The sequence below is a fragment of the Mustela erminea genome, chromosome 10 (assembly GCF_009829155.1).
Source record: "Mustela erminea isolate mMusErm1 chromosome 10, mMusErm1.Pri, whole genome shotgun sequence".
In the NCBI taxonomy this organism is placed as follows: Eukaryota; Metazoa; Chordata; class Mammalia; order Carnivora; family Mustelidae; genus Mustela; species Mustela erminea.
In genome coordinates this window covers 100,380,400-100,401,673 of record NC_045623.1, presented here as the reverse complement: position 1 = coordinate 100,401,673, position 21,274 = coordinate 100,380,400, and the positions used below count along the sequence as shown (strand labels likewise).

The window sequence follows — 21,274 nt, the reverse complement described above, 5'->3', positions numbered from 1 at the left end:
TGCCCTTTTGGCGCTTGAGCTTTTTGGGTGACGCTAGACTGGTCCTTCGAGGATGAGCCAAGAATGGGACGTATGTCTATCTGACAGGAGCTCAGAGATGAGCCCATTTTTCTTCTTCCTCCGAAGGCTGCGGATTCCCGCAGTAACTTTGAGCCGCTCAGAATTCCAAGCCCTCGGTGCGGTCAGGCTGGTCGCTGCGAGCCGCGGGCGCCTGCCGCCGGGGTCCGCGGAGTCCCCGCCAGCGCAGCTCGGCCAGCGCGAGTCTCAGGGGCGGCGGCGCGGCCCGGGGGCTTCCGGGCGTGTGCGACCCGGGGGTGGGGGCCCGCGCGCCCTGGGGTCGCGGCCCTGGGCGACGGTGCGGGCCGTGCGGGGTCCCGGGGCCGCGGCCGGCGCCGCCCGACGTCACTTCCGACCGGAGCCAAGATGGCGTCGGCGCGGCCGCGGACGCCGGGGCGGGCGGAGCGGCGGCAGCGGCGGCGCGGGCGGCGGCTCTCGGCGCTCTGAGGCGCGGGGCGCGGCGGGCGCAGGTAAGGGGCGGCCGGGACGGGCGGCTTCCGGGACGGCGGCGGGCTCGGCGCCGGGACGCCCGTCGCTGCCCGCGAAGAGCGAGGAGGCGGCGGCGGCGGCGACCCGTGGGGACCGGGCGCGCAGGGCCGGGCGGGCGGGCGGACGCGCCCCCTCCGAGGACCCGGCGTCCCGGGCGGGCGGGGCTCCCGGAGCCGGGCGCGGGCCGCCGGGGCTCCCCGCTCCTCCTTCCCGCGCCCGAGCCCCCGGGCCGAGCTTGGGGCCCGCCGCGGCGAAGTTGTGTGCGGTTCGCTTTGTGGCCGTTGGATCGCCGCGCGCCCCGCCAGGGGGACGCGTGTGCGCGGCGAGGCCGGGCGGCGGCTGCGGGTCCACCCGGTCCCCGTGTCCCCGGACGGCGAGGGCGCACGCGGGGTCCCAGGGCCGCGCCAGTTTGCAGCCGTTGATGCTCTTCTCTTTTGTGTTCCGCCCGAGTGTGTCTCTCACCCTCGCATTCTTAATTTGTTTTGTGTCTTGCGTCTTTGTGTTTCCTAAATAGTTTTTGTGCGGTTCCCACCTGGAAATGGTCTCCTTTAGTGTTTCCATCGCAGACCCACCGGTGTTTTTGTTTTTAGCAGACGTCGCACTTATGTATTAATTTTGCTCCCAAAGACACCTACGGACCTGTTTTTGAGGGTGCCAAGGGAGACGCGAAGTATCCCTAAGAGGTCAAGGGTATGCCCAGACCTCGGTGCTTCTCTCCGACCCACGCGTGAACCGCGGAGCCGCGACTGGGCGCCTTCTGTCCGGCTGGGAGCTTCGGGAACAACCCCGCGATTTTAACCGGGAAGCCCAAATTCCTTGAGCTACGCAGCTGTAATTTCCCCTAAGAAAGGGGATTCGTGCTGGCCCCTCATTTTCCATTCAGTGTTGTATTGGGGTTTTGGTTTTATTTCACAAGTGGAACGCCTTTTGGTGACTTCCAGTCGGTCTTTGGGCCCCCGTTCATCAGACCTTTGAAAGGGTCGCCCGCAGAACACGACTAAAATATTTCATAAAGTTTTTGTTTATTACAGGTTTCTTGTTAAAAGGAACGATAACTGAGCCAGAAGCGCAACCTTTCCGTGAAATCTTTTACGTCCCTTACAAGACTTCCTATCCCATCGATCAGTTATGGCCACGTATTGGGAAAATGTGGGCCTCCAACATTTTTTTTTTTTAACATGTCATGAAATTTGTTGTACAAATATTGAGGAGGAACCGAGACATGTAATTATGTTTTTTTTTTTTTAGAGGGTTTTGTGTTTGAGATGGCTTGCAGCTGCCCCATCATTCTCTAGAAGCTTCCTTACAAACACTTCCTCAACCGTATTCGTCATTTGTAGACTCTCATTGTAGCCTGGAGAGGACCTTCAAAGATGACGGTATTAAACCCCCTCGTTTCAGTCTGTAGAAACTGCGATTGCAATTCACAGTGAGACGGAGATGGTTCACAGCTTCCCTCATTCCTTCCAGGGCTCTTTTTCCGTGTCCTTTTTGGTTTGATTTAAATAAGTTAATATGCTGTAGTGTTTAGGAAAATAACAGACACACAATAATAACACTCAGTGAAACTTCGCTTTTCTTGATTCGGAAGGTGGTTTCTTTAATTGAAAAGTTGGCACATTCAGATGTGTTTTTTCTAATTTCGTGGACAGTTCCGGAAACAGTATAGTTTAAATTTAATAATCTCTTCGTTTTGTGAGTACAGAACACAACATGATTCTCACTGTAGGACGATATGAACATGGAGAAGAGCAGAGAGAAGGGGAGAAATCAGCCCTGATCTTCCCAGTGCTCAGATCACCACCGTTACCGTTTTGGCATACCTCCTTCGCCTGCATGTCTGTCTTGTGCGTGTGTGTATTTCTTATGTAAATTTACTCACTTCTATGTGTTTATATTTTATACAGGATTGATATCATTGTGTGTATTATTCATACCTATCTTCTTACTATATTCTTACTTCTTACTATATTACTATATATTGGGGGTATATATTCATGCCCTGAAGTGTTCGTCAATATGATTTTTAGTGGCTGTGTAATATATATGGGTGGGCCATTATTTGCCAATTCCATATTGATCAGTAAGGTTTCTATAGCCTGAAATTCTCTTTTCATTAAGATCTGTTTAGGTTTTCCTGTTGTGTATTATAAAGTTTTGTAATTAAAAAAAAAATACGTGGACATGTAAATTCTGTCTCTTAGCGTTTAAATATGTATTTTTTCTGTCAGTGCAGTTCTAAGAAGCAGCAGTCAATTTCAGCTCCTTTTATTCTCTTCTCCCTGAGCCGGGTCTGTGCAGTTCCATATACATATATATCTATTTGCACACATACTCTTTTGATGGTTATTTTACGTTAGATGTTTATTTATTCACGGGACTGTTTCTTTAAGCTGCCGAGCTCTTTTCAAGTTCCAGATCTGATTTACAAACCTTTTAAGTCCTGTTAAATCATAGACTTTCCGGGATGGAAAGCACCTCAGGTTATTTACTATTTTCACATCTTCCAACTTGCTTTTCATGCTATTTTTAATACTCAGGCAGAGGAAAGGAAAGCCTGTGGGCTGCACGAGAGAACTCCATAGTGGGAGTGAAAAGGGAGTAGGCGGACAGTGGGGGAAGATCATCAGACTCGTGTGGCGATGTATAGATACGGGGAGTTTCCAGATGATGGGGACATTACCTGACAGTCATTATTACTGATACTGCTGACGTGTGGCCAGCAGTCTGTGGCTTGTGTGGTGCCCATACGTTGCGCTGTCACTCCTAGCATTTGGTTAGAGGTCTGGCTCTCTCCTTTTGAAGTTAGAAGTTTATAATTAGAGCTGCTAAAATCATCTTCCTAGAGCAACTGAAGGCTATGGACTCCATTACTGAAAGCATTATTTAGGTTCTATTAAAGTAGATTTCTTAGCCTTGGCACGATGAACATTTGGGGCTGTGTAATTCTTTGTTTGGGGGCTATCCTGTACACTGTAGGGTTTTTGGCAGTGTCCCTTATCTCTACCTGTGAGATCCCCCCCAGTCTGCACAACTGAGAAAGTCTCCAGACATTGCCAGATGTCCCCTGGTGGGGACCCAGTTCTCAACCACTGCATTAAAGGAAGGCCCATCTGACCGGATGGTGGACTCAGTGAAGCAGTCTGTGGACTCTCTTTAGTCAAAGAACTGTAAGACTAGACTCTATGGTTTACATGAAGTCCACCTTGAAGGGGGAGAATGGACTTAACTGGTCTGTTTTGGTCTCTTCCTCTGTGTGTGTCTTTTTTTTAAGATTTTTTTTTATTTATTTGATAGAGAGATGGAGAGCACAAGTAGGCAGAATGGCAGGCAGAGGGAGAGGGAGAAGCAGACTCCTGCCTGAGCAAGGGAGCCCACATGGGGCTTGATTCCAGGGCCCTGGGATCATGACCTGAGCCAAAGGCAGCTGCTTAACCGGCTGAGCCACCCGGCGCCCCACGGTGTGTGTCTTTATGATATTTTTGAGTCGTCTACTTTCAGCACTTCTGTGGCAAGCGATAAAGCAAGTTGAGATAACCTGGAGACTATGAAGGTGTTTACATGGCATAGGATCAACGTTGCCTGTATTTGGTTAAATTATTACGGATTTAAATAAATTTGTATAGAGTTGATGCGTGGTGACTCACGTAAGCTTGTGGCCTATTATACTTGAATAGCACAGAAACAACTGTCTTCTGGAAAATGATACTCCTTGAAGCAACCCGTTGAAGATTGGTGGTAGAGACCAGACTAGTTTTTCTAAGATCTTTTCTTTTTTTTTTCTTCTTTCTCTCTCCCTCACTCCCTTTCTTTCTTTCTCCCTTTATTTCCCTCTCGCTCTCTCTCGCTCTTTCTCCCACCTCCCTCCCTTTTTCACTTCCTTCTTCCTTCCTTTTCTTCCTACCAATTCACTGAAAGTGATGCATTTGTCCCGGGGAAATAGTGTCCTTTTGAAGGCTTATCTAACTTTTAACTTTATGATAAGTTTATAACTGAAAGATCACTCTTGATCTTTGTGGCACACGTGCATCATTAACACAACTTCCTGTGGGCTAAGGAAATGTAGGCTGTCACATCTTTCTTTGTAGTCTTTGAAAGTATAGATAGTGTGGATTGAATTTTTATTGTGGATTAAGTGATCTATAGTTAGAAGTTAGTAGATAAGTAGAACATAGGAAAAGAGATGTGCTGTTGGACCACATTTGGTAATGGGGTGGCTTTCTCAGTTACGGAATACCTGCAGAATTTCACTGGAATGAATGTATGTGTCATTTAAATATTCTTTCGGAAAGGGAATGCCTTTCATTCCCTGCCCCCACTTCCCCGGAGCATGAATTAGTTATTGTATGTAGTAAATCTGGTTCATTTGGAGTGAAATACGCTTAGAATATTTTTCTCAGTACTGTGTAGTATTTATTCTTGGAGTCTTGGTTCAAGTCATACCTATACTGTGTTTCATTTATTAGTCTTTTGGAACATGCAATAAAGGAGGTTTCACTGAATTACTTATATGTTTGCCAGCCATTTTGGTGAAAAGAATATTTTGTAGCTCTTGCAATAAATCATCTGATAGGCTTTGCTTTGAAAGAGCTAAATTACTTCTTGGCACAGCTTGCCTGAAATATGTAAAGCTAAGTGCAACTGTTAGTTTGATTACTGTGGGCAGCCTTTCTGGGAATTGGTAAAACCTACAGCTTTTACATGTGCATATAAGTAGTTCCACGAAGACTACATTAAACTCTGGTGGGAAAACTCTATGGCATTTTCAAGTAATTTAAATGATGCTGTTAAAACTGAAAAGAAATCGGAGATTCACCAAACCCTTACATACTTCAGTACGAATCCTGCGCATTACCCAAGGGGTTATTAAGACAGTATAAATTAAGCACAATTTGGAATAACAATGTAAATATGACATTCTAAGCATTTCTCACTCGGTGAGGCTTATTTTAGGGACTTCACTGTAATTCCCAAAGACCTTAGTTTTAAAGTACATCAGGGGGTCCCTGGGATAAATTTAGGTTTTTCATTGTGAAGCTCTGTTAGTCTTTGTTAGAGGACGTTGAGCAAGTCAGTTTACTTGTTTTGGGAGGTAAGTATTGTGTCTGTGCAATCCCATAGTAATTTAATCGAGCCCTGCCTCAGTGTACGGAATAATGCATATCACAGATCACCACAGGGGCTGAATTATTTCTGGCAGTGGTGAGGGGTGGCTCAGTTATCCTCTCCTCTTCCTGTTTGTAAAGTGGGGACAATGATTACTTCTTTCTTTCACCAGGATGTTTTGTGACGGATCGATAAAGAATATGAAAGCAATTGATACTTGTAGGTTTCTTCAAAAATATTAATAGCATTTTTCTTAGCTACTTCTCTTAATACAGGAAGTCCTGAGGGATAGTGTGGCAAAATTATTGCTGAGAGAAAGCCCTCCAAATCACCTCTGAGTCCTTAAGGTTTTTGGTCCCCCTGCCCCCGCAAGGTGGTGGAGGGCGCATGGTTTTTTCTAGTCCCTTCCATGACTGTCACAAAGCCAAATCCTTAGTCTTCTCTCTGGGTATTTTTGCCTTTGGCAGTTTCCCTAGGCACCCCCTTGCGGCTGCAGACTTCTGAATCTCCGTCCCTAGCTTTGAAGGCAGTCTGTGCTAGGACTGTTTTTTTCCATTTGATGGATGCAGCTTTCCGTGTGGATGTCTGTTCTCCCCAAAGTCTAAAATGGAGCTCACCGCCGTCCACTTAAATACCATGCCTGCTCCTGGCTGCTCTATCTTGAAAGTACATTCCTTCTTGCAGTCACATTCCCTGTATTGGACTCCTCTTCACCATCTCTTTTTACTGCATGCTCAGTTGCAACACGTGCTTTCCATTCTTCCCTTGTGTAGTGTCCGTCATTTTGTTTTTTGTTTCTTTTCAGCTGTTACCTGTGGTTCACACCCCTATACCCCTATCGCTCATCAGCTCATCATCTCGAATTCTTAACGGACTTGCCTGGTCTCTCTGGTCTCTCTGCCTTCCCTTTTCACACCTCACTCTTTCCTGTCAATTTCATCTTTTTAAATTGTTAGACATTGTTTCATTTGTGGCATTCCTTAGTCAGAAGCTCCCTGTGGCTCTGTGTTGCTCATCCTAAGTGGCCAAAGCTGCTTTCCTAAGGGGCGGTCGGGAAATCAGGCTCCTGCCCTGGTCTCCCAGCTGCATGTGCTCATGGGCTCTGCCTTTAAGTAAGTCCTCTTGCCTCTTTCCCTAAAGACCTTTGGGGCTTTTGTGGTGGGTCCGGAGCGGGGATGGGTGGAATAATGACTGCTCGTATGACAACTGGGGAGCCCAGCCGGCAAGTTTGCATTTAACCTGGGACTCAGACTCCTCTAGAACTGACCTGTTTAACCTCCTGCTGCTCTGCACGGACCCTCACTTGAGTCACGCTCTCTGGTTTACCACTGCTGATGGTACCAAGAGATAGCCTTTCAATCTTTTTTCGTAAGTGGGGAGGCATGTATCTTTACCTTGAAACAAGAACTGCAAATTCTTTATTTGGAATCCTGCTTTCCTTTAAAAAATAAAAACTCGCATAGGTTCTAGAGCTACTAAAACTGCCGAGCAACACATGGACAGTGCTGAACAGGCCGTGGGTGTTGCTGTTATGTTAAAATGCTCTTGAGGACAGAAGGACTTGCATATTTAGATGGTGGACCCTACACCTCAGACTTCAGTTAGAGTGAGTCATTCCCTACCAAGATAATAAATACCTTAATAAACTCTTGGGAGAAGACCTTGAATCTTGGAGCGACAGAAGTGGGATGGGATCTTAGCAAAATATAGTTGAAGTTGTTATTCTGTCTGGGATAACTTCCAGTTTTGCTTTAGGTTCTTTACTTGTGAATTCAGGAAGCCTTGTCATTTATGTATGGTTTGTGGAGGTTGAGTTTTCTTACGTATTTTATCCTGTAGGCAAGAATCAAAAAAGCTCTGAACAGCCAGACGCTGGTAAGGTGACTCTGTTGATTCTTAGAGAGTCTTTGTCTGAGAAAATGAATACTTGAGTGCCCAGAGCTGGGCGCCATGTTGCAGAAGTTTTCTTTCTTTCTTTCTTTTTTTTTTTTTTAAGGAAATTCGGAATTTCAGAATTTCAGATTTTCAGGAATTTTTTTCAGATTTTCAGAATCTCAGGAAATCTCTGAATTTCAGAAATTCAGAATTGTAGGCTTCCTGAAAATCTCTCAGTTTTAAATGTTTAATCACAAAGGTGACACCTGTATTGGCAACGCCAGTGGAGAAACATTAACTCAAAGGGGTCAACTGAGAATTTATTTTATTTTGGTGGATTGTGAAATGAATGACCATGTGGTGTCTTGCTTTAGAAATTTTGTGTTTGAGTTGGAAACTTGACATTTGAGTGTTAGGAAAGAACTGACTTAATTTTCCTTTTAAAATAGTTTGAAGTTTTTGCATGTCTAACATGGGAAAATATCGGAAAAGTATCATTTTATCATTTTATCATTTTATAGAAGTTCTTTGATTTGAATGCCCTTTGGCAGAATGTATAGTCAGCGGTTGGTTAAGCCGAACTGGGAGGGAGGGGAGTTGAGCTGTACTACAGCTCCTGAGTGGGGCAGTTTTCTTCATGGAGCCGGGACTGGCTGGAGAGCATTCGTGTTCCTGCCCACCCAGCTTTTCATGTGGATTTTTACATCTCTACTTTTTGCCAACTACTCTTGAAAATAAAGAAAGGAAATTAACTTCTTCTTTTTTTTTTTTTTTTTTAAGATTTTATTTATTTATCAGAGAGAGAGAGGGGGAGAGAGCAAGCACAGGCAGACAGAATGGCAGGCAGAGGGAGAAGGAGAAGCAGGCTCCCCGCCGAGCAAGGAGCCCGATGTGGGACTCGATCCCAGGATGCTGGGATCATGACCTGAGCCGAAGGCAGCTGCTTAACCAACTGAGCCACCCAGGCGTCCCGGAAATTAACTTCTTAATTGAAGGGTATTTTGATTGGATGGAATTACTTCAAGAAAATTGACAGTGATTTTTTTTTTTTTAAGATTTTATTTGAGACAGGGAGCGCATGCGCATGGGGGGCAGTGAGCAGAAGAAAAGGGACAAGCAGATTCCCTGCTGAGCAGAGAGTGCCACTTGGGCCTCCATCCCAGAACCCTGGGATCATGACCTGAACCAAGGCAGACACTTAACGGACTGAGTCCTTCCTGGCGCCCCGACAGTGGTACTTTTGTTTTTAGTGCCCTGAGGAAGAGTATCAGAGTAACATGTTAACATGAGAGTAATATGTTTTAATTTCTTTAGAGAAACTCGAGTATTTTTAATTGTGGGGTTAATTGAGGGGAATTTTTATAGGAACCCTAAACAAAACCTGAAATTTATGATGTAATAAGTTCTGTGTTCAGTGCAATATAATGACATAGATGCGTAAATTTAATCAGAAGAAAGGAGAGCATTTTTTAAATAGATGTCCATAACGAACCACGTAAATGGTAAATAATCAGCATTTGCTATACATTGATTGCTAAGCCAGTTCTTTGTTAATGGCTGCTTGAAGCAGTATTACGTGAAAAAGTTTTTTTTTTTTTTTCTCTGTAGAGATATTCTAAGGGAAGGAAAAAAACCCCTAGAATGCCAGTCTAACTTTGGGTTTATAGTACTTTCCTAGTCCGCAGATCTCTTATTTCACATTCTTTTTTCATGTAAACTTACATATGTATTTCCTTTAAGATTTATTTATTTATTCATGGGGGGGATGGATAGAGGAAGGGGGGGTCCTGATGCAGACTTTGTGCTGAGGGCCAGGGGTGGGCACTGCATTTTAAACAGAAGTTCTAACCAACCTCATTTTCTCATTGGATTTCTGCACCTCTGAAGCCATTCAGAACAATCTACTTTCTGTTTTTTTGCCTCCATCGTGTGGAAACTGTTGTCAGGATCAGATTCTCCCACCTGGAGTAAATTTGCTGGACTCTGCTTCCTTATTCAGGTTTGTGTCAGGACACCCGGTTCCAAGAATTTGGAGAACCGGGCCCTGGGATATTTGTCCGTGGTGTTCTGGGCTGCTGGGGGGAAAGTGCTGTATTGAAGTGGGAGAAATGATGGGTTTATGTGTGAGCTTTCTATTCTTCGGATCCCCTCACGTACTTTGCAGGCAGGGAAATTCCTCTGTGTGATACATTCTGCCGTACAGTCGCCTTTTTGCCTGGGTGGAAATCATTCTAGAGCGGGGGAGACGTGAGTGTCGGGTTTTGAGAAGCGAGAGATCACACCCTCCAAATCTTTGCTGTATTCTCAGTCTCTTTCTCTTTATACACACACACACACACACACACACACACACACACAAGCACACGATGTTTATTCTTAAAATGATAAACATAACAGGTTTGATTTTGCCCTTACGCTTATTTGGTTTGGTAATACCGTCTGCCTTTTAACTGACTGAGCCACCCAGGCACCCCTATAGTCTGTCTTTTACAAGGGGACTTGGGGTATATTTTTTAGTGTGAAACTAGATGTTCGAGATTATTTTTGTGAAATTGTATTTGTTATTTTAGAAAAGGAAAATGAATGATTTTGCATTTAACAAATTCCTGTGTAGATTCCGTATTCATGAATTACATGTTTTTGCTTAATCTGAGTAAGTGCTAAATGTTTTCATTATTCATCTCTAGAGTTTATAGATTGTAGTTTGGTGATTCCATTCTTCTGGTAGGAGTTATGAATGGTAGTTTTTAATCACAAATATGCTATCTGTGTTTGTAAGTTAATAAAAACTGCTTTTGAGAAGTTGGCGTAGTTTAGATATTTTTACTATTTTTCTAGAGGTTTCTGGATTGCAAAATTCTTTTGGTCAGAGTAAGTTATGATCAGTGTTAAACACTGTACAGCTGCTCCACTAAAAGCTTAATCATCTCTGTGATTGCTATAAAGATGCTTCTTTACCATAAAAGATCTACTCTGCGCTGTGATTCGTTTCAGAATATTTTTCTTTTCTTATGTAGGCTATAAACTTTCTAAGAATTCTTTCACAGATTGGTATTTTAAAAATTTCTTTGCATCTAGTCCATTTTTTTTTTTAAGATTTTATTTATTTATTTGACAGACAAATCACAAGTAGGGATAGAGGCAGGCAGAGAGAGAGGAGGAAGCAGGCTCCGTGCTGAGCAGAGAGACCGATGTGGGGCTCAATCCCAGGACCCCGAGACCATGACCCGAGCCGAAGGCAGAGGCTTTAACCCACTGAGCCACCCAGGCGCCCCACATCTAGTCCATGTTTTTAGTACATTTATGATCTGTTACATTTTGATTTACCATACCAGTTCTCTTATTTCCAGTGACTCTGAATTTGCAAATTTAAGTATTTTCCAGAAAGCTCCAAAAGAGCTTAACTGACCCAGAAGAATAATTGGAAAATAATATCAGTGACTTATAAGTGAATATACAAATCAGATCAAATAATTATCTTCCCAATTCTCTCCCTTCCTTCTAGATTTAAACTAATCTTAAAGAATCTGCTGTTGCTTTTACTTTGCCTCTCATACAGTTGTGTAGATTTTACAGGTCTGCAAAGGGCAGATGTGACAGTTTATTTAACCTGTTATGTGTATTGCATTCATGTTACCTTGTGTCTGTCCTTAGTTTGATCTGCCTTATCTCAGAGGATGAGTGATAGAGAGATGCGGGGGGCTCCTGGAAGGTTCTGACTCGGGCTGCGGTATCCTGTGTATCTCTCTCCATTCTCTGGTCTCTGGAGCTCCATGTCAGGAGACAGCAGCCTCGCAGTAGTTGAGGTTGTCTTGACACTTTAAGAAACCAGTATTGGAATAAAGACCCTTATTATTGTTGCTGTATCGATACTGGTCATGTATAATCAAATCATTTTTATGATATTATTAACTTAAATATTTGTAAGGATGATTTGTCCTAGAATTTGGAAGTAATATCTTGAAAAGTTAAGTATGTACATATTACTGAAGCCACAGATATGTAAAATCAGGACCATGCTCTTAGTTTTCTAAGAATGTGTGCTATATTGGGGTACCTGGGTGGCTCAGTCAGTTAAGTGGCTCCTTTTGGCTTGGGTTTTGGTCTCAGGGTCTTTAGATCCCACCCCGCATCAGGCTTCTTGCTCAGTGGGGGACCTGCTTCTCCCTCTCCCACTCTCCCTGCCTGTGCTCTCCTGTTCTCTTTCTGTCAAATAAATAATAAAATCTAAAAAAAAAAAAAAAAAAAAAGAATGCTATTAGCTAAGTGTAGTAGGTGATAAAAATTCGCATGCTCTAAATTTGTGTATCTGCCTACTGTACTTTATCTGATAAATGTCAGCAAGCTGGAATGGAACGGATGTGTAGAAATAGTCAAGGCAGTTTGGTCAGGTATAGAAATTGAAAAAAGAAACTAAGGCATAAGCCAGGATAGAAGTCTTGGTGATTTTAAGATTTTCAATATTTGCTATTGGAAAACCAGAGGCACTTAACTGTTTAGCATTTTTTTTTTTTTTTAATTTTGATGGCATTATTAAGTTTCAGTGATAGGTTTGGAAAGATTCCTCCCTGCCTCCACACTAATAGGATTGTTAGTTTTCGTTCTCACATGTGATAAAACTTGGACCTTGAGTATATTAGTTAAGTAGGTATGTGAAAACAGTGCTGTTGAGGTCAACACTTAATATGAAAATATGTAGGATTCTAGGCGGCTTTCACAGGGGGTTTGCACTGCCGGTGGGATCTTCGGGAAGTTCCTTGAGTAACAGCTTTTAGAATCTGGAGTTGCCGTAAAATATATTGTGGTATCCCAGTAAGTTACATGATTATTGTAGTTCAGAGGTTCTCAGCTGGGAAGTTATTTGGGGAGGTGTTTAGGTATTTTTGATTTTCAAAATTACCAGAGGCACTGCAGGCCGTGACTTTTCAGGGCCGTGCTGGGTGGCTGTCATAGAAGGGACAGGCGAGGAGTGGTCGCGTGTCCTAAAGGTAGTGGTCGTCTCTTGAGAGGCACTGCCAGGTTCTCAGTTCTTGTGTTTAACATCCCTTGTTTTTAATATAGTTTAATAAAGGATTTAATTTTTTAAAATAACGTCTGAGAAGTCAGTGTTGGATTTGCAGTGCTTTTGACATTGCAAAATATTTTAGATAAATAATTTGACAATGTTGTGAGTCAAGAGAGGGAAAAAAAAATGACGCGCTGGAGACTGGTTTTTGGCAGTTGGGATTAGTTAGAAGTGATGGAGAGAAGAGTCCAAGCATACATGTATGTAGTGAACCGTTGAAAAAAAAAGATGGTAAGACCATTTTCTGTGGAAAGAAATGGTGAGTGTGTTCTAGTAGAACAAAGAGGGAACAGACAGTACAGAAAGTCAGAGAAGTTATTAATTATTTAACAAGTTGAATTATTTGTTGTAACTTTTTATTAAGGAAAGACGAGATTCCCTGGGATAACAAATGAAAAACTAAAATGTTGTAAGTACTTTAATTTTTGAGTTCTTTGGGATTAGAGGCCAGATGCCACGGTATCTCAGTTGTTTGACTTGTGCCTGTGAGCCAGCAACCACGAAAGGGGAGGAAGGAAAGGAGGAAGGTGTTAAGTGAAGGGGAAAAAGCAATGACAAGCAGATGGGAAGAAGGAGGCAGTATCTGCTTTGATGAAAGAAATGGCAGCTCCATCCTTTGGTGTTCCTAGGATAAAAGTCTTGGTGTCCTCTCGGACTTCCTCCTTCATACCTAACACCTACTGTGGCAGCAAATCTTGGGGGCTCTGTGTATAAAGTATATCCAGGATCTGATTACTTCTCCCCTCTCTTCTACTGTATGGGCCAAGTTGCCACCATCTCTTGCCTAGTTGGGGGCATTGGCCTCCTGAGAGGTCTGCTTGCTCCCACCCTGCTCCCTTATGGTCTCTTTTAAACCGAAGTCACATCAGGTGGGCCACCTTGAGCCTCCCAGTGGCTTTCCATCCCTGATGGAAAAGCTCTAGCTATTTTGGTGAACAGTGTTTACCTTGTAAAATCCATACTTTATCTGTCTCCCCCCTCACCAATCCCTACTTCACCCCCACACCTTTCTGAATCACCTCCTCTACTTTCCTTTTCATTCACTGTGCCCGTCACCTTCCTTGCCCTCCCGCAAACACCCAGGCACACCGCCGGATAGGGTTTCTCACTTCCTTATGATGCTCCTTCCTCAGACCCTCCCTGGCCCACAGCTCTTCTTCTGGCTTTTATGCAGATGTCCCTTTCTTTTCTTTCTTTCTTTTTCTTTTCTTTTTTTTTTTTTTTTAAGATTTTATTTATTCACTTGACAGAGATCACAAGTAGGCAGAGAGGCAGGCAGAGAGAGAGAGGAAGGGAGGAAGGGAAGCAGTCTCCCTTCCGAGCAGAGAGCCCGATGCGGGGCTCGATCCCAGGAGCCTGAGATCATGACCCGAGCCGAAGGCAGAGGCTGTAACCCACTGAGCCACCAAGGTGCCCCGCAGATGTCCCTTTCTTACTGAGGTCCTCTCTGACCACAGTGTTGGAGTCCCAGGTAGGGAGACAGAGACTGTATTTCCTATCTCCCTCTTTCCCTACCACTTCTATTTTTCCCTAAAGCACTTTTGCTACCTGACCTGCCCATTTTACTGATTTGTTTATTGCTGTCTCTCCCCGTCAGAGGGCTGGGATTGTTCTGCTCACTTTAGAGTGGCTCCTGACCACCTTGAACTTGTCTTGTTAGTTGAGGATGCTAGTACTACCTCTGTAAAACTCAGCTGGGCTGATTTCCGTGAAGGTGTAGCACGGTTCCTGCTGGTCTTAGAAGACACCTCACAAATGAGAGCTGCGATGATGATACCGATGATGCTTGTGGGAAGAGGAAGACAAGCCGAAGGAAATGGTAAAGCATCATAGCTTTTTCCAAAGATCTTTCAGACAGCATTTGCATTTTACTGCGGGTTTTTAGTTATGTTCCTGAAAGAGGACTGACTCCCTGTGGCCAATGTTAGTAAATCCATCCGTAAAAGCTCAGTAAGAGGGCAAGTGAAACCGTTGACATTTCATTCACTTCTGGGTGCCACGTTGTCCCTCATGGTCCTCCTGGCGGACTGTGTGGCATTCAGTAGGCACTGATGACAGAGGAGGCAGAGGGGCGCACACCTTGGCATGTGACAACCGGATACACAGCTTAATTCCACGACGATTTCAAGTCTCAGAAAAGGATCGATTCTGCTCAGTAGGAGATGTATATACACTAAGGAAAGGCGTGTTCAGTATATATGAGAGAGATGTTCAGTATGAAAATTTAAAGGGATGGACCTCATGGGTTGTTAATCTTCAGTTTTCTGAAATCCTATTCATGGAGTATTTCCTTACTCAGAGCGTATACGGGTCCACCTAGCACCGAGCTCTCCAAGAAGATGTAAGTTACACCCCTGTGCCACTTGTGAGTAAAAACTAGTTCAGATGACCAGGTCCTGACTTACATATAGTGCCTTTGATGGCTAAAGGTGATCAGGTGAGTGTTGTTAAATAGCCCAAGGGGGAAAAAATCCCCCCAAACTGTCCTTATTAGTGAACTGGGGTAAAATGTCAAAGTACTGTTTTTTTAATGATAAGTGGGTAGGCTGCATGTTCTTCTAAGATGAAGAATGTCATGAAGTCACACGTTCCTTTGTTTTATTAGCAATTAGAACGTAAAAGTCCTACAATGTGAGTGGAGTCTTGTGCGTGTGGGAAGGAAGGAGAATCTACTAAAGCAAGTTCACAAAGAAATAGGACATTATGCCTGACAGTGTGTGTGCGTATGTGTACCTGCTGGAAGTGTTTAGGACATCACTGTGGAAAGGCCACTTCAAGTGGTATGGCTTTCACTTGTGAGTGACTTCAGTGACTTCCGGGATGTCCATGACAGAAAGGACCATCTTCACAGATTGTCATTTAGAATCAAGTATGTCATATGCATTTATAAGAAATGATTTTGTCTCAACGTTTCAGGGTACTATGAATATACCGAATGAAAATTTTAAAGGGATAACTGCGGTTCTTTCCAAACAGCCTTTATTAAAACGTTTGCCTTTTACTACAAGGGTTCTGTTTTGTTCTTCAAAGACCAACTCCCTGTGGGAATGTCAGCCAGTCTGCTTTTCTACTTCAGGAGTGTGAAAAACTACCTAATGTAAAGGGTCTAATTGTGTTTGCCTTCGACACAGTATTGATATAAGTGAAAGAAGGACATTTATTTCGATTGCATAATAAATTGCTCAGCACTGCTTTGTGTTTCTGACTATTGACAGAGCTAATCTGTTTCTTCGTAGGAATGATGCAATTTCACAGCAAAATTTTGATGTCATTCTTATGAGTCTGCTTCGATTGTAGAGTACAATGAAGGGCTAGTAAAGATTATTAAGAAATCTATTTTATTGTAGATAATAAATCTGCAAAGTAAGCTCTCAGCATAGATGGAAGTTGAGCTGGCACGGGGCTGCTTTATGAATAGCCCTTTGAACAAACTCTGCAGTTCTGTATGTGGTTTTAAATCACTGTCAAATTGTAGGCAGGTACATATTACAATTGTCTGTTTTTCTTTTTAGGGCTCATGTAATCAAAGAAGTTTCTTTGTTGTGTGTATCTTTTCAGAACACAACAGGAATTGAAAATGAATCAGGTGAGTTTAAAAATAAGAATTTATACAAATACATTACCTAGATGTTAGACCAGTTCTTGGTTTTTAAAAGATCAAAACACACACATTCATTTCTCCCAGATTTTCTTTTTTGTTTCTTAGTACCATTAACTAGTTCATCACTTTCATAGTGGGCATTTGTTCGCGGAGTGGCGTGTGCACTGTTGTGGTGGGGTCGGCGTTTCTGTGGAACCCTGCGCGGGGGGCTGGTTTTTGGAGACCTTGTGTCTCTGCCTTTCCCCTGCCACACTGTAGTGTTGATTTTTGTTTTCGTTTTGGAACTTACTGAGCTTTCATTTTTTAATACTTTTTATTTTGTCAATTATCCATTGGCTGAAAAGGGAAGATTAAAATTTATTTAATTTATTTTTACAGACTGAAACTGATCAAATGGGAGACTTTATAAGCATTCTGTCCTTGAAAACCTGTGGACAGAATAAAAACAAGAAGGCAGATATTAAAATATAAGATGTGTTTCTTGGTGGAGGGTGTGGGACTACCTGGGGATTAAACAGTTCTGCTGGGGAGATTTCTGCAGCCTCAGGGGTGTTCTGATAAGTAAAATCAGTTATGTGGACTTAACGTATTCTAGAGGATTCTAAGGATTCTTATTTCCTGGTCTTAATATCATTTCACTTGTAGTTGCAGAAATTCATGGGTGTTAGAAACACTCTCTTATGAGATCATAATAAACATTTAAAACATATGAAAGGCAGAACTTAAAAATGTGAAGTCTAATTTGTTGTGCTTAGCTTTAAACTATCAGACTTGAAAACATTTTGTGTCCCTCCTTTTCTGAAATTTTGGACACCTTTTCATCATTTACAGGTGCTTCTAACTGGAGTCCCAGTTTTATTAGGGTGGCCATGCTTAGTAAGTTCAGTCCCGTGTTGCATTGAGAGATGTGTGATTTTTGGAATGGATTCGATTTCTTTTCATTACTTTCCTTTATCAAAAATACGTTTATTTTAATGCAGAGGACCATACATCATAAAAGATGAATCTGGCGAACACATGGGGCACGTGGTTTCTATTATTTGACAACTTGCAGATTTACTGACATGCTTTTGAAGCCAAATTAGTTTTGAAGTGGTGAGGTGGGGGAGGGGAAAGGCGAACAGAGTGGAGTTTCATAGTCCTTGTTCATCAAAGTTGGGTGCCTATGTATGTCATACATTTCATTTATTTTTCTATCTGAAGACTGATTCCACATATCTGTGAACCTGTTCACCCAAAGGAACTTGCTCTTTTCCTGCCGAGAACTGCTCTCAGAAGAGCCTTGGGATTCTGGATGAGAACGACTGTGAATGCTTCCAGAGTGGAATCCAGATATTGACCTTGCTTTTGGGGCATCACTGTTCAGCAGTCAGTTATTTCAGGTGGCTACAAGGTTACCCATAGGCTTAGTCAGGCTTTAATTCTCACACTGTATTCAGCTACTCAGATTTTTATTTCTAACGTCTTTTGACCTGTTTTGACACCTCATACTTTCACTTTTTTGTTCCTTTTATATCAGGTGACCTTGTGTTTAGAGAAAGTCCACATGCCGTTCAAAAGAGTTGTAGCCATAACCTTTTCTTTTTTTGGCTCTTTCACAATTTCATTTTGTTTTTGACAAGTTTTAATATCAGATTTGCAGAGGACTGCCTTTGATGCCAAATGCCAAATATCGGTGGAAAAGTGTCCTCTTATGTTTCTAATGGTTAGCACATTTCTGATTTGGATGTAATTTAAGTGGTCTGGTAGTAATGAAACTTTTATTTGGATTATAAGAATTGTCCACTTTTTATGAGTAGAATTTTCAGCGTCTTTAGTTATATTTTCCTTATTGGAGGGATTTTACTTGCATGATGTTTTTATGTCATGGCATAAAATCGATGAGTGTTTTTCAACAACTCAGTAATTTTTAAAAATTAAGAATTGTTTCAGGACATTTTACGTTTTTCCCCTCTTATATTTATCGTTCTCATTTTCAGCCAGTGAAAATGAGCAATCAGTGCTTCAGAAACTTGAAAGTAACCACACAAAAATTTGGATATTAAAGAAGTTTTAACTTGAACCAGATTGATTTTTTTTAAGCTTATTTATTTAAGCAATCTCTCTACCCACATGGGCCTCGAACTCATGACCCTGAGATCAAGAGCCGTATGCTTCACTGACTGAAACAGCCAACCAGGCGTCGCTGAACCAGATTGATTTTTAATTAAAATCTTTATGGTGATGTTAGGGTCAGATTATTCTCTCTAGGGACTCAGCAAGTCCCTAGATGAATTTTAGCAGTTAGCATTCAGGTCTGTCTCTTACAGTGGGCATGGTCTGGATGATAGTAGCACAGTATCATTCATTCATATATGTCTGCTGGTGGAGCTTTGGGGACTGAAGTTTCCCCAGAGTGAGCAGACCTTATTGTGCACAAACGGGCTCTTTAGAGGAAACAGCAGATGTGGGAGTCTCACAGTGTTTTAAGAGCTGACTACTGCACCAGTGATCTGAACCGCTCAGTCTTAGACCAGTGTCCAAGTGGCTTATGGTGCGGTGGCTCCCCAGGCTCTCTCCCCCTCCAGCTCTGGGCTCTGCAAAGCCTCTAGACCCACATATTCTGTGTCCTTTCTCTTCCAGTTTGTTCTCTACTCAACACTTACCCCTTCTCTTCTCTTCCCAGCTCGGAACTCCGCTTGTGTTTTGCCTGTGAGTGTTTGTTTCTTCCTGCCTGGTCCAGGCCCTTTGGCAGGCAAGGGGGCGGAGCCGCTCTGCTCCTTGTTTCATTCTTGCATTTTCTTTTCTCTCCATTGTAAATCCCAGATACCCTCTGCTTGCTTCATCAGCATCAAGTTTGCAGATGTTCCGCTGTTTTCCTCCTTTTCTCCCCCCGGATGTATCTAGGAGATTACAAACTTTATAAGAGAATTTTTCATTGAGTAAAGAGTTTAGAGAGCTTCTGTAAAACAGAATATCAAGGGTGAGCTCAGTTCCCTAATTGGAATATGCTTATGGTAGTTTAAAATCCATATGCTGGAGTTTACTACCACGTCCTGTCGTCCTGTCTACTGACGGCTAGAGCAACACGCCAGGCACTCTGTTAAGTCTCGTGCACATTGTTTTCTCACTCACTTAGTCTTTGTGGACATTCTGTGAAGTGTAGGTATTATCTCCATTTTATGGATGAAGGCCTTAAAGCCCAGAGAGGTGGCCATGGCTTGCCCATGACCGCTCACACAGGAAGTGGTAAGAGCTCTGAATCACACCCTTGCTAGTCCAGAGCTCGGGTTCTTGGCCACCATGCCTTACTGATGCATCAGTCAGGACAAGCCGTGAGATGCTGTGCTGACAGACCGCTCCGGAATCTCGGGGAATTAACGCGCCACCTTTAATTTCTCGTGCTGGGCTGCGCGTCCTGTGTGGGTTCACTGTGGCGGTGGCTCAAGATCCAGATATGATGGGGGCTTGGTCTTGATACACATCACTTCTACTCCTATGTAATTCGTCTGAGGTAGTCATTGGCCACATCTAACTGAAAACAAGGGTGTTAGGGGCTGGCTGGTGGGGAGGGCAGTGCGGTCCGTCAGGTGCCTGGAGGAGAGGAGAGCGGTGGTATTTGGGGATAGCGTCGCTCACTTTGCCCCAGCTTTACTGAGACATAGTTGACGCGGAGCCTGGTGTAAGTTTTAGCTCTAATGAAGTACTACAACTGCCTTGATTTCTGGTTTACTGAGTCACGGTTAGGGTTTTTTTTTTTTTTTTCTTTTAACGAATCTTTGGGTAACTCAAGTTTTTCTTGATAACTTGAACCTTTCTGTGAACATAGTAGCTTATGACTGCGGCATCTCTCCGTCCTGATCACTAATCTACGGTATTGCCCGCAGCCTATAGCAAAACTTAGGTTAGCCACTTAGCCTTCCAGACTTTTTTTTTTTTTTTGCCTTCCAGACTTTTAAAAAAAGTTTTATATAGTAAAATAACAAAAGCAGCCTTTAATCACTGGATGCTGCAGCTCCAACCCCGAGAGCAGCTCTAACCCCGAGAGCAGCTCCAACCCCGAGAGCAGCTCCAACCCCGAGAGCCATCCGTAGTTGCATTATTTTCGCTGTTCTGGATGTTCTTTCTTTGCCTCGTTTGTCCTGCGCACACTGCCTGCCCCCCAGCGTGTTGTGGATTCTGCAGTGAACCAGACAGGCAAGGGCTCTGCTCTGCAGCTTACCTAGTCAGAGAGAGACGGTTGAAAAGCGGAACACGAGACCATTTCAGGTGGTAGAAAATGTCGTGCAGACAGTGAAACCCCGTAATACAGTTAAGAATGATGCGTGAAGGCAGGGGGAGGCTCTTCGGATTCCATGGTCAGGGAAGGCTGTTCTGGACAAGTGACTGACAATTAAAACAGAGACTCAGGTGATCACCAAGAATCAGATACCTGAAGATCCAGTGAAGAAAGAGATCTCAGTAGTGATGAGCCAGTAGTGATGAGCCAGTAGTGAGCGCAAAGGCCCTGAGTTGGGAGTGAGCTTGCTGGTTCAAGGACCCAGACAGAACAGGCTGGGGGCTGGGCTTGGCAAGCATCAGGGACTCTGGGACAAGGTGAAGCTGGGGAGAGGCAGGGGTCAGATTCGTAGAACCTTAAGGGCCATAGAAAGAATTTGTTTTTTTCTTGGAAGTGCAGTGGAAAGCCACTGGACATTGACATGATCTCTATTCCGTTTTTTAGAACATCACCTGTGTCTTTGTTGGCAAGAGGATAGCAATATGCTCACTTACTATTGAGATTAACACCGTATTTGAGGATAGTTTCTTCATTTGGGCAATTTAATGGTCCTGCCAGCTTTTTGCAAGAGCGTACTTTCTTATGTGATTCAGAGCTATTTGACGACTGTTGTTTTCCAGAGACCATCTGAAGGTTTTCTTGTTCTGTGTCCTCATCTCTTTATTGTTGTTACAGTCATAGTCATTCCTTAACCAAACACAATTTAATGCTGTTTCAGTGAGCTGAAGCTTGTTTCATCCCCTCCCCCATTGTTTGCTCCCAGAATAGTAGCTAAGAGTCTTGTTTGCAAGTTTAAACAAAGAAGCGCAGTTCATAGAATTTA

At 43.3% G+C, this 21,274-nt stretch overlaps 1 protein-coding gene across 8 annotated transcripts in view; it reads left to right on the top strand.

Annotated features, from left to right (window-relative positions):
- Positions 1 to 482: 482 nt before the first annotated feature.
- Positions 483 to 21,274, top strand: part of PRDM2 (PR/SET domain 2) — a 126,858-nt gene continuing 106,066 nt past the window's right edge. For 5 of the 8 annotated variants that reach the window (XM_032303214.1, XM_032303210.1, XM_032303209.1 and 2 more), the window contains exons 1-2: positions 483 to 527; positions 16,105 to 16,178. In XM_032303214.1, the coding sequence (XP_032159105.1) occupies positions 16,170 to 16,178 (9 nt within the window). In that variant the 5' untranslated portion in view covers positions 483 to 527; positions 16,105 to 16,169. Of the gene's footprint in view, positions 528 to 1,135; positions 1,153 to 14,387; positions 14,412 to 16,104; positions 16,179 to 21,274 lie in introns of those variants that run through there. The other 3 variants (XM_032303208.1, XM_032303207.1, XM_032303213.1) reach the window with 3 other exon arrangements.